We start from the raw sequence: 16,044 nt of genomic DNA on the forward strand, positions 1-16,044 counted from the left end.
AGAGGTCGCCAGTCACCTGCTCCTGCTTTCTTCTTCCTTACTAACTCGAACTCCCCTCTCCCCCTCCAAAAATAAAAATACATTTATCAGCTTTCCTTTCAGAGAGGGGTGGCAAGATAACAGTTCTAGCCAAGGAGACCAAAACGGAGGCTGTCATCTGACAGCCTCTGGGCCTCCAGGAAAGCTCCTTAAACAGAGGCGTACTTAGTTGCTGTGTGCACACCCATTTACTTCTGACCCTTCCTCCTTTCTCCTGCCTGGAACATGGACCTGGTGGCTGGGGCTAGAGCAGCCATCCTATATCACATAGTAAAGGCCCAAATCACAGAGATGTTGCTCCCATCATCCTGTAGCTGCTGAACTCGTACCAGCTGCTGGTTATCTTTATACTACTTGTTACATAAGAAAAACAAGCCCATCTCTTATTTAATCCATTGTTATTTGTGTTTTGTATCACATGCCACTGAAATCAACTCTTAACTGATACAGCTCCCAAGATGATGCCACTCCTGCTTTTAACTTCTTTAATCTCTTCAAGGTCCCTCTTCATCAATAGTCCCTACATGTTGATGCTCCTTAATGTCTGTCCCCAGTCCACTTCTCTCGCTATTTCTCAAATGACTCAGTGGGTACTCAGTGGTGCCCAAGCCATGGTGACTCCAAGACCCCGTCTCAAGCCTAGACCTTTCTTCGCAGCATCAGACCTACAAGTCTAAATGTGCGGGGAGCATCTCTTCCCGCCTGTCACACAGGAGCCTTAGATGCAATTTGATCACATTTTAACTTAGCAGCTTTCTCACAGTTCTGCTCCTCCTTCTGGTCACTGGAGCTACAGACCCTCTCTGTCCCTCGCCCTCATACCCAGGTGTTCCTGAAGTTCCAAGAGTCTCTTCCCAACAGTTCCAATTTGCTCCCACTTCTTCAACCCTACTGGCTTAAGCAGGCCCCCATCACCTCTTCCTGGGCCACTACATTTAGGCTCTTAACTTGTTTCTCTGCCTCTCCTTTATCTTCCAAATTGGTCTTTTAAACTTGCAAATTGACTCATGTCATTCCCTTTCTTAACACACACACTTCTCAATGGCTCCTTGACTCCCACAATAAAGCATTCCAACGCCCTGGCGTGATCTGAGCCCTAAACATTTTGTCGAGAAACTCTTTACTTTATAGCCGCAGACAACCAACTGCAGTTTCCCAAACTTGCCATGATTTTTCTCACTTCCTTGCCTAACTGTTCTCTCTGCCTTGTAAACTGGAAACTGTGCAAAAACAAAGTTTTAAGTGACTGTTTAAGTACGTTCTTGTCTTCCTGGGGAGCCTCTCACCTTTGTGTACAGAAACTCAGTGGTAAAGACCTGTCAGAATGCCAGAAATTTTGTACTGTTCACTTAACAAAATTGCTTAATTTCTCTTTTTAATCAAAGAATTTTCTGCAAGCCTCTTTGAACCAAATTGATCATAAACATCAGTTGCCTTGGTTTTCGTCTATATATTTTCACTTCAAATTTCACCTTTATCTAAAGTAAAACATTGCCCCATTCCACACTCAACGGGCGAGGACATATTTACTTTAACTCGTTGAGAGTTAGGAGTTTCTTCTTTCTCCTTTGTCCCACCCTATTAAAGTTTATCTGTGAGGATCCTGGAATTTCATGGTTTAGCCCCTTCATTTTCCAGAAGAGGAAACCAGCACCGGGGAGGGGGTCATTGGTGGAATGTACCCAGGCCCTCATTATGCATTGGGCACAGCCCATCTCCAAGTCACAAAAAAGGCTCCCCTCTGCCTCCAATGAGAGGAGAGCTAAGTAGCCCCCAAATAGCCAGTTAAGACAATCCTCTTACGCCACTCCACTTACGGCAAGATGACAGACAACATAAGGGCTTTAGGAAAAAGGAAATAAGAAGAATTAAGTTCAAGGCTCTGTTTGTCCTGGGAAGAGGACAGCCTTCTCCCCTCCTCTCCCACTCCGTGCCCCACCCTTGGGGCAAATGGGAAGCCACTCACCCTCTGGGTGACAGGCTTGCCATCCTGGATCTGCACAGCCAACCCCAGGTCGGACAGCCTGCAGTTGCCTTGGTCGTCTAGAAGCACGTTCTCAGGCTTCAGGTCCCGGTAGACGATGCCAAGGGAGTGCAGGTGCAGCACCGCGCAGGTCATCTGGGCCGAGTAGAAGACCACCCTGTTCATGGCTAGGCCCCGCGTGCCCACGCTGTAGATGTGGAACTTGAGGTCTCCCCCATTCATCAGGCTCATGACTAGGCAGAGGTGGGTCTTGCTCTCAAAGGCATAGGCCAGAGAGACGATGAAAGGGCTGCTGATCCGCTCCAAGATTTCCTTTTCCGAGAGAGCCATTTTCTCACCGTTTTTCTTCTTCAGCCGCTTCTTGTCCAGTTTCTTGCAGGCATACATCTTGCCAGTGTTTTTCACCTGGACGGCACATACCTTAAAGGAGAGAAAGGAAGGGAGATGAAGAGGTCGAAGTAGATAGAAAGCATTGAGAGAGGAGGAAGGGAGGACGACATGAAAGGTGGAAGGGAAGAAATCAGCCGAAGCAAAAAGATGGTAGGCTTCCGAGGACAGAGGAGCTGGAATTAAGAAAAGTTCTTCTAGAAATAGCTGGGACCACGATGAGGTACTACCTCACTCTACGAGTGGGCCATAGTAAAAAAAAAAAAAAAAAAAAGGTGGAAATAACAAGTGTTGACAAAATGTGAAGACACTGGAATCCTTGTGCGTTGCTGGTGGAAACATAAAATGTAGAAAAGTTTGGTGGTTCTTGAAAAAGTTAAACGTATGACCCAGCGATTCCACTCCTAGATGTATACAAAACGAATACTTGTACATGCATGTTCATAGCGGCATTATTCACAATAGCCAAAAGGTGGAAACAACCCAAGTGTCCATCAACAGATGAATGGATGAATGAAATGAAGTGTTCCCGTACAGCAGCATATTATTATTCAGCCCTAAAAAGGAATGAAGTGCTGATACCCGCTACAATGTGAATGAACCTCCAAAACATTATGCTCGGTGAAAGAAGCCAAACACGAAAGGTCACATATTATGATTCCATTTATGCGGGACGTTAGAATAGGCGGATCCATAAAGAGAGAAAGCAGATCGGTGGTTGCCAGGGGCTGGGAGGAGAGGGGGATGGGGAGTAACTGTTAATGGATCCAGGAGTGACGAAAATATCTCTGAACTAGATAGAGGTGATGGTTACACAACATTGGAATGTGCTAAATGCTACTGAACAGTATACTTTAAAATGGTTAATTTTTATGCTATGTAAATTTTACCTCAAAAATTTTTTTCTACTTAAAAAAAGGAGCTGAGCGCAGTAGTGGTTCAAAATAAATTCTTTGCTTTACTTCAAGATGAGTGTTGTCTTGGGTATATGAAGTTTTTCTCAAATTACTTTCGTTACCACAATTAAGGGGAAAGGGAGCGCTCCCGGTACATGTTGCTTTCATTCTCCTAGGTGTCCAGGGCATTTCGGTGTGGTCCCAGTGTTCACGCATGATCAAAATTCTTGGCCAATTCCCATTCTGTTTGTCTTTCTTATGCCGTTCTCATTTTATTTCACACGGTGATGAAAAGATGTGAGAGCGAGCTAGGAACTCTCCACATGTGGCCCTGAAATTAGTTTTAAAGAAGTTCTCTTATGATTTAAAAAAAAAAAAATGGCAAAACAAAAACCCTTTTGGGCTGTATCCTTCATCTTCCAGCCTGGCTATTCTGAGACACTTACCTCCCCAAAACCACCTTTTCCCAGCACCCGGAACTCAGTGAAGTACTTGTCTGACACCGGTTGCATCTCAAAGACTTTCCACTGCAGAAACTTGTCATAGAAGGGGCTGGCCAGGAAATCCCGGAAAGGCTGGTCCTGCAAGAAGGCCATGGCCTCAGCTTTGGCCAGTGCGACAAGGGCCGCTCTCTCTTCCTCAGTGGTGGCTGCTTGGCACTTGGTGGCCAAAGCTGGGCTGAGGAAAGGGTATGGGTTCCCCTGGGCAGGAGCAGCCGCACAAGCGGCCACCAGTCCCTGCAACGTGCTGCTCTTGGCGGGGCCCTCCTCGGCTAGCTCCCAGCTCTGCACCTCCTCAAGGAAGGCCACCGCCTCTTGGTACGGGACCACTGTGGCTAGAAAGTCCCGGAAAAGGCGGCGGCCGATGGGCTGCTGCTCGCACAGGCTGTCGAAGTCCGCGGGCAGGTCCTGGCGGAGCTGGGCGCAGCGCTGTGGCCCGGGCAGCGCCAGGCTGCGGCGCCTCCGCTGCAGCTCCCTGCTGTCTCCGTCAGAGGTCTTCCGGGCCTGCAGGTAGGCTGTGTTGGCGATCAAGTTGTCCAGGCCGCCCATGTCCACCATGGCTTAGCACAGGGCGCGCTCCCCAGGAAGAGAAGAGGAAAGATGGAGGGCTGCAGGGGCACTCGATCAGGTCTGGGGGCCAGCTGGCTGGTTTTGGTTCCAAGGTTCAGTAACTACAGGGGATTTGCAGGGAGGCCTTCTGTCTGTGGGTGGGACTAGTGGGGGCTGCGGAAAGAGGTTTCTCTTGTAAGAAGCTTTTCTGGCTATGTATAGCCAGCCCGCCAGGAAGGGCACGTCACAGGTCACCTCCCATTCTCAGAGGATGCAGCAGCCTGAAACACCTTCAGGGGCTCGCTCCTTGGTCATCATTAGGCCTTTCTCCACAAACACCTGCTCTCTGAATAGACAGCTACCAATTTCCAAAGGAAGGGAGTCTGAATGAGTTGCTATGTTATTTGTTGCTGACAACGTTTTAAACTGTTTCTAATTTTACATGTTTCCTAGCAGGCTCCAGCTCTGTGAACTCCCAGGAATGACAGGTCAGGAAGAGGAGCTGTGAGAAGCCAGAGAGATTTTCCTCCGGGTGTCTAGCAGCCTGAGGCAGAGCAGATTACAGAAGGGGATGCTCTGAACTCTTGAGTCCTGAGACCTTTCTCAGAGGCCCTCAGAGGCTCACTCGGGTTGGCTGTGGCTCTCCCACAGCCACTGCACCCTGGACAGCCTGCAGTGCTTGTCCAGCTATGGCTTTCTTAGTTCTGAGGAGTCCGTAAGCTAAAGTACAGGGGTTAAAATGGGGCGGGGGTCACCTCTACGTCAGACATGAAGTGAGACAAGCGGGAAAAGCAGACCACTTTGCACGTGGGATTGAGACTGTTCCAGGGGCACAATCTGAATGTGGAGGAGCCTTAAACTGAAACCCAGAGCAGTAAAGTTTCAAGGTGGCCCCTCCACATCTTTGCCCACACTCCTTCATGAATCCAGGAAATTTCCCTCCCCTGAGCTCACTCAGAGCTGCCCCAGACCACAATCTCATAAAGAACAGCAATTGGTTTAGACAGAGATCAGGCTAAGAACCTCTGCTCCAAAAATAACACATGTGTCCTACAGGGAAAGAATACTCAGGCTTTTTCTTCACAAAGCAAGGCTAAGGCAACTTGAAAACAAAGTCATTCAGTATTATGCCAGAGTGTTTAAAAGGGTGTGTGTGTGTGTGTGTGTGTGAGAGAGAGAGAGAGAGAGAGAGAGAGAGAGAGAGAGAAGGAGGAGGAGGAGGAGGAGGAGGAGGAGGAGGAGGAGGAGGAGGAGGAGAAAATAGCTGGTTAGTCTTTTTCCAAACAAACAACTTCCAGCACACACTCTATCAAAACATCGTCATGACTGCCTCAGTCTGCATGGCAGAGCCTGCCGACTGTTCCCCAGAGCAGACGCACACTTGGCCTCACGCTACCAAGAATTATGTAATGAACTCGTGGGTGCCCTTTGGCTTTGCACCGCTGCGCTGAAAACCATCACTCCAATGGTAGAGATGAGTGATCGGCACGAGTGACCGCTGCTCGGAACCATGCCAGACGCTTTGAAGCTCACACAATAGATGCTGGTATTTTTTTTTGGTCTTGATATGTCATCCCAGGTCCACGTTTCTGAGTAGTGAAAAATCAGTCTGAGAATCTTTCCTGAGGAAGAAATGCCTTTTCCTGCCTTTCTTATGAAGACAGTGACAGGCTAACGGCAGAACTTTGAGAAAACGGTAGACTTGTCATCACATAGTTATTTAACCTTGTCACTGAAAAACAAATGTTTTTCATTGATGAATATGTATGCTACAAAGTGCTTGATTCCACTCACACTAGTACTTTCTTTTGTCTCTAAGTAATCACATAACCCAGTTCTTTGCAATAGATATATGCAAAATCACAGATGGAATTTAAGATTTTCTAGTAACCACATTAAAAAGAAAAAAAAAGAAACAAGCGAAATTAATTTTAATAATATATTTTATTTAGCCCAATATGTGCAAATTTATCATTTCAATATGCAATTGATAGAAAAGTTGCTAATGGGATATTTTACAACCCGTTTTGTGTCCTGAGTTTTCAGCATCTGCTTTGTATTTTATCCTTACCATACATCTTAATTTACATGAGCCACGTTTCAAACGCTCAGTAGCCGCATGCGGCCAGTAACTATCTTTATCGAACAGCATAGACTTAACCCTTCTCAAGTAGCATTGTTATTCATAAGTAAGAGGAAGTTTTTCTTATTTTGTTTGTTTTCTAATCAGTGATAGCATAGATCATCTGGGTAAAAAACCTCACTCTCTTAAAAATGATCTGACCGATGAGAACAGAATGTAGATAATATTTGAACAGAAAATTTAGAGGTTACAATATGACTATATTTTGCCCACTGGCAATTTAAAAGAGTATCATTCCTTTTTAAGGTTTACCCACCTGGAAACTAAAAGGAGTCCATTTAAAATGGAGTACTTTATGTGATTGCTAACAATTAGGATCTAGGTCCTAACTTAATGAAACAGTAATTGTAGATCCAATTAAAGATCAGCAGTGAATTTGTAGCTTAGAAGCAAAGGAAAGTGCTGGCCACCTTCAGGGTATAGCCCACCACTGGGGAAATGTATCAGAAAGTTTGGATTGGAGATGTAGCCCACAGGTTATGAGCACTGACTCTAGCACTGCTTGGGAAAGCTGAGTCCTGTCTCTAACAAGTCCTGGCTCTGTGTCCTTCAGCAGATTACTTAACTTCTCTGAGCCTTGGTCTCATTAACTAAAATCAGAGAAAACAAATGTTGATTCTCGAGTGAGTTCTTGAGAGAAGTCAATGCTGAATAGTGTCTGGCACAAGGAAGTGATAAAACAGTATTGGCTTTTAAATGATGACTATAAACCATCAAAACCTGATTGAAAATTATGCTTTCCTGATGTGCAGACTGGAGGAGGGAATGACTTCAGCAGTGTGGAAGTAGGTGAGCTCCTCTGTCCAATGTCCACCTGCCTTAGAACAGCCTACTCAGGGTTTCACGTGTACTTGGAAAGCCGTGAGGTCTGGCAGAGCTGGAAGACAGGTAGATTGGATTAATCTTCATGCAAAATTTCTAACAACAAACTATAGCAACTAAATGGTTTACTATGTTCACACACACACACACACACACAAGATTAAAATATGTCATGTGAATAGAAGAGATATTTCATTTCAAGGGAAAAATCAACTTTTATGATAGAAGACAACAAAAATAGTTTAGTACCTTTTATGAATAATTTTGTTACCAAGAGAAAAGAAAAAAAAATGTTCTTTACCCAGGTGTTCCACTACATTCTGTGAAATGTAGTTTAAAGCATTATTTATCATGCGTATGTCCTTAAAGTTTAGAACGTACCAATATCATACAACATTTGAAACAAAAAGAAGACATACAAAATTTAGGTTAATGATTATTACTAGGATATACTTAATTTGCTTCTCTTTCTTAATTTTTTTTAATTTTGAAAGTACATCCTAAGATAAGGAAAATAAGAAAGCAAGATTTCTAGCAAGAGCATGACCTTCCTTTATAATGTACAATTCTCTGCATGGTATAATTGCACATCTATTTGATGATCAAAAATTATGAAATAATATAACTCGATATTATATGGTCTCAGAAACAGATCATATTTTGAGCAATATAAGTTCTGAAGCAGACGAATTTATTAACATTAAGACATCCAAAGAACCCAGATTATTCTTCAACTTCTGATTTAAATCCTTACATAGTAAAGATTTTGCTTTTTTCTTTCAGTGTAAGTTCTCTGCTGAAAGGGAAAATAAAAGGTTTTTATTCTTCTCACAGCAGACCACACTTTATATCTTAATAATTTGAAGAAATCAAGGCTATCTTGTTGGTTATAAGTTACTAGATACTAAACAGAGAAGAGGTGGAACTCGATGAATTTTAGACTATTATTTCGATGTGGTCACAGAATTTTCTCATAAAAATTTAATTTTCAAGCAGTTTTGTCTTTTCTGTTGAAATACTGAATAATAAGACCAGTTGGTGGTCCTGCCGGATTTTCTTCAACGGAGTTTTAGAGACAATTGAGGTTTTCTTAATAAAATGAGAAAGGAGTGATACACAAGGTATTTTCAGAGAACTAAGTACAAAAATCAACAGGAAAAAATATCACCATTTTATCATACCAGTTTTAGAGTCTTTTTGTTCTGGAAAATTTCAAACATACACAAAAGTAGAGAGAATAGTAAAATGAACTTCCATATACCAATTGCTCAACTTTATTAACATTTTGCCAATTTTCTTTCACTTTCATCTACCTCCTCATTTAAAAAAAAGACTTAGTTTTTTTAAGGGCTGTTTTAGATTCACAGCAAAATCGTGGGGAGGAAAAAGAAATTTCTCATATATCCTGTGTCCCCAACACAAGCACCACGTCCCGCATTATCAACATGCCCCCCCCCCCAGAGTGGTGCATTTATTCCAATTAATGAACCTTCACTAATACATCGAAATCCCCCAAAGTCTATAGTTTACATTAGGGTTTCCCTTACTCTTCTTTTTTGCTGGAGTATTTTAAAGAAAATTTCATGTTATTACATCTGTAAATACTTGGTATATTACATATATACAGCATATTATAGATTCATATTTTATATAATATAAACAGAGGTTGGTGAAACAACTCAGAGATTAGCTGTAGCAAAAGCTACTTCCACCCCTAAGACTGGAGGGACAATAGGAGGACAGGTGTGTTACCGGGGCCCATAAGCCACAAACACCCAGTGGACCATGGGCCATCATGGGGTTGTAAATGGGTTGAGTGACGTGTTCAAGTCCTAAACGCCTGTGAATGTGACCTGTTTTGGAAATAGAAACTTTACAGATGTGATCAAGTTCAAATGAAGTCATCCTAGGTTAAGGTGGGCCCTAAAGCCCATGACCGCGGTCTTTATAAGAAAAGGAGAGAGAAATTTGGATACAGAGGCACAGAAGGGACGCACAGAGAGAAAGCGCCATGGAGAGGGTGGTGGAGGAACGCGAAGGATTGTGACAAGCACCAGAAGTCAGGAGAGAGGCACTGAACAAATTTTCCCTCAGAGGCTTCAGAGCAGAGACGGGCAAAGTCAGAGGAAGTAACTGAGAACAAACAGGCCAGTGATCAGCATAACCGTCATGCCATCATCGCCCGTAACGCCATTACCAGAAATTCCTTAATATGATCTAATACCTAGAAATAAACTTGTATGCATTCAGCCTTGATATTATTACCCAGCCCAGTTAAGCTTATCCTAAAATTGTTTATTAGCATGTAAGTATTACTACTTGATCTTGGCCTAGTGCTATCTGAACACATCCGTACATGCATACATTCATTTAGAACACTGAGCGAGCACCTATTATGCGTCAGAGATCACAACCAGGTCTTAGGGGTACAATGACGAATAAAGTCTCTGCCACTTACCTGATTTCTTCCTCCCTTCAACATGTGATTATTGAGGTCTACCACCTGCTTGGTACTGTGCTGGGGCTGTGGCCACAGTGGGGGGCCAAAAGCAGGCATGGTCTCTGCCCTCCACATGAAAGACAAAATTAACCATGTGATTTTTCACTTGTGTGAAGTGACCCAGTGGAGAGTTATGTGATACCACGGCAGGGAAGGACAGAGAAATCAGCTGGGCGGATCCTGGAAGGCTGAGCTTTGTTCCGAAGGAAGAATAGGGAGGGGAGGAACATTTCTGAGAGAAAGACTAAAAAAAGCCCATGCAACACCAAGGACCAGTGTCGTTTGAGTGTCAAGAATGAGGGAGAGCCGTCCTCTTTGGGTTCCAACCTAGTGTGTGGCCACGTGGCTAAGTGCACCAAGGAGGTTGGAATTGTGGATAAATAAGGGGCCCATTATGGCGTCTTCTTCAGAAAAATGGTGAAGAAAATTGAAATCAGCCAGCACGCAAAGTACTCTTGCTCCTTCTGCAGCCAAACCAAGATGAAGAGAGGAGCTGTGTGGACCTGGCACTGTGGTTCCTGCATGAAAACAGTAGCCAGTGGTGCCTGGGCCTATTACACCCCTTCCGCGGTCACAGTGAAGTCTGCCATCAGAAGACTGAAGGAATTGAAAGACTAGTGGAAGCTCCACAATTTGAAACATTGCTAGCCTATAATAAATGGGTTAATTTATGTAACACCCCCCGCCCTCCAAAATGAGGCGGGGAGACATGTGATATTCCAGGTGAGGCTGCAGGGACAGCCAGGAGTCAAACCATCCTTTTAAGGATTTGGTCCCTGTCCTAAGGAGAATGGGAAGCCGCTAGAGTATTTATCCATATAACATGATTATATTTGTGTTTTCAAAAAGATCCCACTGGCTTTTGTGTGGTGAAGAATGGGATCAGGGGGTCCAGGGGTGAGCAACCGCTGAAGCTCAGTGAGTAACGATGTTGGCAGTAGAGAAGGACCAAAGCTAAATGAGTCTCAACCTATTCAGAAGGAAAAATACACAAGAGATGGTGAGATGGAGGGTGAAGAAGAAGGAGAGGAAGGGGTGACTCCAGGGTGCCTGCTCGATGGAACTGGACAGATAGTTATATCACTCACGGAGATAGGGAAAACCTGGAATGAGGCTTGGTTTGAGTTCAGTTTGGGACACGTGGAGTTTGGGGTGCCCATGAGACAGCTAAGTGGAGATGTCAGGTGGACAGTTGGATATGAGCGTCTGGACTTCAGAAGAGAAGTCTCGGGGGAGATGCTCAATTGCAAGCCATAGTGGTATAGGTGATAACAGATCAGTTATTGAAGAACCCATCCAGGGAGTGAGTGAGACTCAAAGAGGGACAAAGACTGAGCCCTGAAGATCTTTGGTATTTGGCAGTCAGAGAGGAGGATGAGCCTGAGGTGGGTCTGAGAAGGAACAGCCGGAGAAGCCGGCGGAAAAGATGGGAAGTGTAGCGCCACAACAGCCAAGGTGAGAGTGGCTAACTACATTAAATCCTGCTGAGAGGTCGAGAAGATGAGGGCAAAGAAATGATGTTTAAAGTTTCTTATTTTTATCATAAATTAAATTAATAAATATTGAACCTTAGGATTCATGGTCTGGCATAACATAAACATCTTCTTCTCTAAACAAGACTCCGATCGTTTTAATAATGACTGTACACCCATAACAGAGGATATTCTTCTTAAACAAGGAATCACAGTAGCTGAGAGAGAAAAATTAAGTAATAGATAGACATATCTGGAGTAAATCAAAAATACTTCCTGACTAGAGATTCTGTTTGGAAGTGAATTATGGCAGATATGCAAAAGAAAATGAATTGTAAGTGTTCACACAATGAGATTTAAAAAATATATTAAACGACTCTCCGGAAAGTAAGAGGTTTTATTAAAGAAGACTAAGATTATTAGAGAAGACCAAACAATATAATGCTAACCCAACAAGAGCAAAGCAAAATAGTTCATGAAACATATATTTGATATGTAGGGAAAATGTGGGAATTAGTTGTAAAAAGTTATAAAAGAGCATGAAACAAAGGGCTAAAAGTCAAAGTTGTTTTTAGTAGAATGTTAAAGACTGTGTTCTGGAATAGAGAAGTGTTAAATGGTTGCTACAAATTTTGGTAAGGCTGCTTCTAAAAAATTTTCTCTCTTCATATTCAGTAAAGAATGAAAATAATTAAGAGTTGGGAGAATAAGGGAATTATACAGAAAAGTGAACAGGTTAAGCATTAGACCACAGATAAATATCCATTGGTGGAGCGAGGGGTCACGTTAAAAAATATTTTAAAGTATCTAAACATCATCAAGTTTAATAAGCAGTAGCAATCTGAGGGCCATTTGGTAATAGAAAATGAAATGGAAAATCTTATTTTTATATCTAGTAGTGGCCATAACAGAAGGCTGGACTCTGAGATGTTATGCTGAAGAAAATCAGATTCAGTCGGTGAGACTTAAACATTTTATGCCTGATAATTATATTGCAAGCAATGACTTCGATGGAATCAGTAAACGTAGAATTGAGAACTAAAATGTACACATAATTCTTCTGGCATGGTTTTCATTTGTCTCTTCAGTCTATCAATTCATTCCATAGACTGAGAGGAGAGAGGGGTGCCTTTTATGTCAGGGCTGTTCTAGGCATTGGGTATGCAACTGTAAACAGAACGGACAAAAATCCCCATCTTTTTAGAGATTGTATTTTAGCAGATGAGACTGTCAATAAACAAAATAAATAAGAAATACAATATATTAAATTGTGGTATTACAAACTACCCCAAAACTTCATAAACTAAAATAATGATTTATTATTTCTAATGGTTCTTCGCTTTGATTGGGCAGCTTTCTGCGGGCCTGACTCGTGGGGCTGTACTCAGCTGACAGGTCGGCTGGTGGCTGAGCTCAGCTGGGCGAGCTGAGGTGCCACTAGAAGTTTCCAGCAGAGGGTTGCTATGATGGGATGGTCATTTTAACAGGGTCATAGACTGAAGAGGGCAAAACAGAAAAACTAGTTTGGAGCCCATGGCCATAACTCCAGTGAGAGGTCTGTGGAGGGGGGTTAGGGGGTTTGTAACCAAATTGAACGTGAGGTGTGGCAGAAAGGAAGAAGACAAGGTTCATGCTAAGGTTTGTGGCCTGAGTAACTAGAAGGATAAATCTTGCATAATCTTGGTTGAAAATCCTCTGGAAGGGCAGGTTGCAGGGACCATCAAGAATTCAGTCTTGTAACTATTCAACCTGAACTGTCTATGAGACATCCAAATGGATGTCTGCTGGGCCGTGAGTCTGGAGGTCTGGGGAGAGGCCTGGGCTGGAGATGTTCATTGGTCACCCAGTATATAAAGGGCAGTGAGGTAGAAAGAAAGCCGGCAGAGGATGGTATCCGAGCAGCCAAGGAAAGAAATGGCGTCAGGAAGAGAGTGATCAGCTGTGTCAAACGCTGCTGGCAGGTCTAGCTGGTACGCACCAAGAACTGACGCTTGTTGATAGTTTTATTTGTTGATTTCTTTGTGAAGCTGAAAAGGAACATTAAATGGGGTAAAAAAAAAATGTTGATTTTATTTATAATTGTGGGTACTTGTAAATGGGATGGTATACTATACATAAAGTTAAAAAAAAAAAACAAACAGAAAAAAACCCTAGTAGATTGTCAGGTGAGTGTGCACACTGGCCTTTTTCTTCAAAATGATAAAGAAATTCTGTTTGAGAGCTTTATGTTACTTTTAATGTAGAATTTTCCCACAGTCTAGTTCTTAGTTGCCAGCTTGACTTTGAAACATTGCTGTTGGTTGTCATGATCAAGGATACTTGAAATCACTACTGTGTTGTGCTGCATTCTGGGGTCAGGGCAGGGGGAGTTAAAGTTCATGTATTCTCGTTAATGGTGCTTAGATATGCTATTTTAATAAAATATTAAAACGATTTTTTTAAGCGATTTGGAGGTCACCAGGGAGTTCGACAAGCAGTTTCAATGGAGTGGTGGAACCCCATTAGAGTCAGTTCCATAGGAAATGAAAAGAGACACATTGGAGACAGCCAATATAAGCTACTCTTTTTAGGAGTTTTGCGCAAAGGTATGACCGCTGGGGTGAGCGGCCAAGGTACAGGTAGAGAGTATCAGATCACCGGAGGAGAGGAGGTCAGAGGATTAAGAGGCTAGAGTATTAGAAGCATCATCCATGCGAATGTTGAGTAGTGATGGAGAATCTGACAGAGCAAAAAGCTAGACTCTTCAGACTGGGGCCACAAGAAGACAAGAGTGTCTGATGACATGTGAGCTGAAGCTGGGCATTTCTCGGGATGGAAGCAGCAGTGAAGAGAAATGAAGAAAGACACCTTGCATGTTGCCAGGTTCAGTGGTCTGAAGGTTGCAGAAGAGGCAGTTTTCTCAGGGGAGAACCAGGTGTAAATGAGAATAAGAAAGTGAAGGGAACTTACAAAGGATGAGAACAGAGGATGTTTTGTTGGTGTCAATATCAAGAGGGCACGGAGGAGGAGTTTCAGAAGTTGGGGAGGAGGAGTGGGAGATGGAGAAATAAAAGGGGATGTAAAGAACTACTTGGCATTAGATTTAAGAGAAAGCAAGGTGACCTGGAAAGCTTGTGTTTCCTGTGTTGTCCGACCTAAGTAAGGATGAAGGCGGGATGAGGTTGATGGTCTCAAGCAGGTGGTGGTGGCTAGACAAGGAGCGGTGGGGCTGAGAGAGGTGCTGGCCTGGAGTAGGCACGCAGGACACAGGCACTCCCACTGGACTACTGAGTAGTGGGTGGTCTTATGCAAAGCACTTGGGCCACCTCCCACTGGCAGAGGGTTGGTCTGAGCTAAGTTGGGAGGATATGGGTCATTTCTGTGGTTAGATGGTGGGTTTGAGGGCTTCAGGTGCATAAGACTTCAAGAGTAACTCCTTGGGGATGTGAAGTACAGCATAGGGAATATAGTCAATAATATTGTAATTATGTATAGTGCAGGGTGGGTACCAGACTAATTGGAGGGATCGCTTTGGAAATTATATAAATGTCTAACCACTATGCTATACATCTGAACTGATATAAAATAATATTGAACATCAACTCTAATTGAAAAATTAAAAATAAATAAATAAAATTTCCCAGTTCTCCCCCCACCCCACCCCCAAAATAACTCCTTTTATTTTGCATCCACCTACGGACATAACAGCAGGGCTGCGTGGAAGCTGGGAGGACTCCAGCACTCCTAAGTTTTATTAGGGTGTCTGTATGTACAAGACTTCAGTTCTGGGCATCTGTCTGACAGGAACCCAGCACTATATCCTCAGGATCATCAAGGGCTTTTTAAAGCATAAGACACAGGAAAGACCCAAGTCCGTATCTTTTATCCTTAAGATTTAAGCTCATTGTTAGAAAAGTTCTGAGTTAGTGTTGTCAGAGTTCAGTGAGGACTTTCAGGCTCCACTGAAATTTTCACCTTATAATCTGAGGGCAGCTCCAAGTTTTGTACATTTAAAACCCTGAAAAGTGTTCTAGAAGTGAGTTGGATTGAATAAATCTTTTCCTTTAAAATAATCACATTACTTATTTTTTCTGCATTTTGATAAACTTCTTGAAAATGTAGCACTTCTAATGAACTCCAAAGAGCTTTCTCAGATTACCTCCACAGGGAACCAGAACAAGTTGAGAAACACAATTATTTTGATTTGAGTGCTTTCTTGAAGAGTTGAACAATAAGACAAATGGAACAACCATTAATAAACCATGAATGCATTTTCTTGTATTTTCTACTTAGTAGCAAATGTGAAAGCCTGTTAGCTATAGTCTTAAATAATGACAACTATATCTCTTTTGGAAAAACTTCGCGTTTATTTTACATGGAATAAACTGTACAGATCTCAAGTGTACAGTTGGATGAGTTTTGACAAGTGCATAAACTCATGTAATGACCATCCAGATCAATATATAGAACATTTTCACTCTCGCTGTGCCATTTTCCAGTCAATACGCCCATTGACAGGCAACCATTCTTCTCATTTCTATTGACTAGTTTTGGCTGTTCTTGAACTTCATATAAACAAAAGCATATCGTTAAGTACTGTTTTGTTCCTAGATTCTTTTGCTCAGCATAATGTTTTGAGATTCATCTATGTTTTAGCATGTATCAATAGTTTGTTCCTTTTTTTTTTTTTTTACTGCCAAGTAGCATTCTATGAATATACCACTATTCTGTTGATGGACATTTAGATTATTTCTAGTTTAGGACTATTACAAA

The 16,044-nt window shown here is 42.7% G+C and overlaps 1 protein-coding gene and 1 pseudogene across 1 annotated transcript in view; one reads left to right on the forward strand and one right to left on the reverse strand.

The window, feature by feature from the left end:
• The window catches only part of GRK7 (G protein-coupled receptor kinase 7), a 28,597-nt gene extending 24,078 nt beyond the window's left edge, over positions 1–4,519 (reverse strand). The window contains exons 1-2 of the mRNA XM_016141851.2: positions 3,753–4,519; positions 2,006–2,443 (exon numbers count right to left, since the gene is read on the reverse strand). Coding sequence (XP_015997337.2) covers positions 2,006–2,443; positions 3,753–4,364 — 1,050 coding nt within the window. The 5' untranslated portion in view covers positions 4,365–4,519. The remainder of the gene's footprint in view (positions 1–2,005; positions 2,444–3,752) is intronic.
• Positions 4,520–9,751: 5,232 nt separating this feature from the next.
• On the forward strand, positions 9,752–10,438 carry LOC107509389 (annotated as a pseudogene).
• Positions 10,439–16,044: the final 5,606 nt, after the last annotated feature.

The sequence above is a fragment of the Rousettus aegyptiacus genome, unplaced genomic scaffold (genome assembly GCF_014176215.1).
Source record: "Rousettus aegyptiacus isolate mRouAeg1 unplaced genomic scaffold, mRouAeg1.p scaffold_m13_p_4, whole genome shotgun sequence".
NCBI lineage: Eukaryota > Metazoa > Chordata > Mammalia > Chiroptera > Pteropodidae > Rousettus > Rousettus aegyptiacus.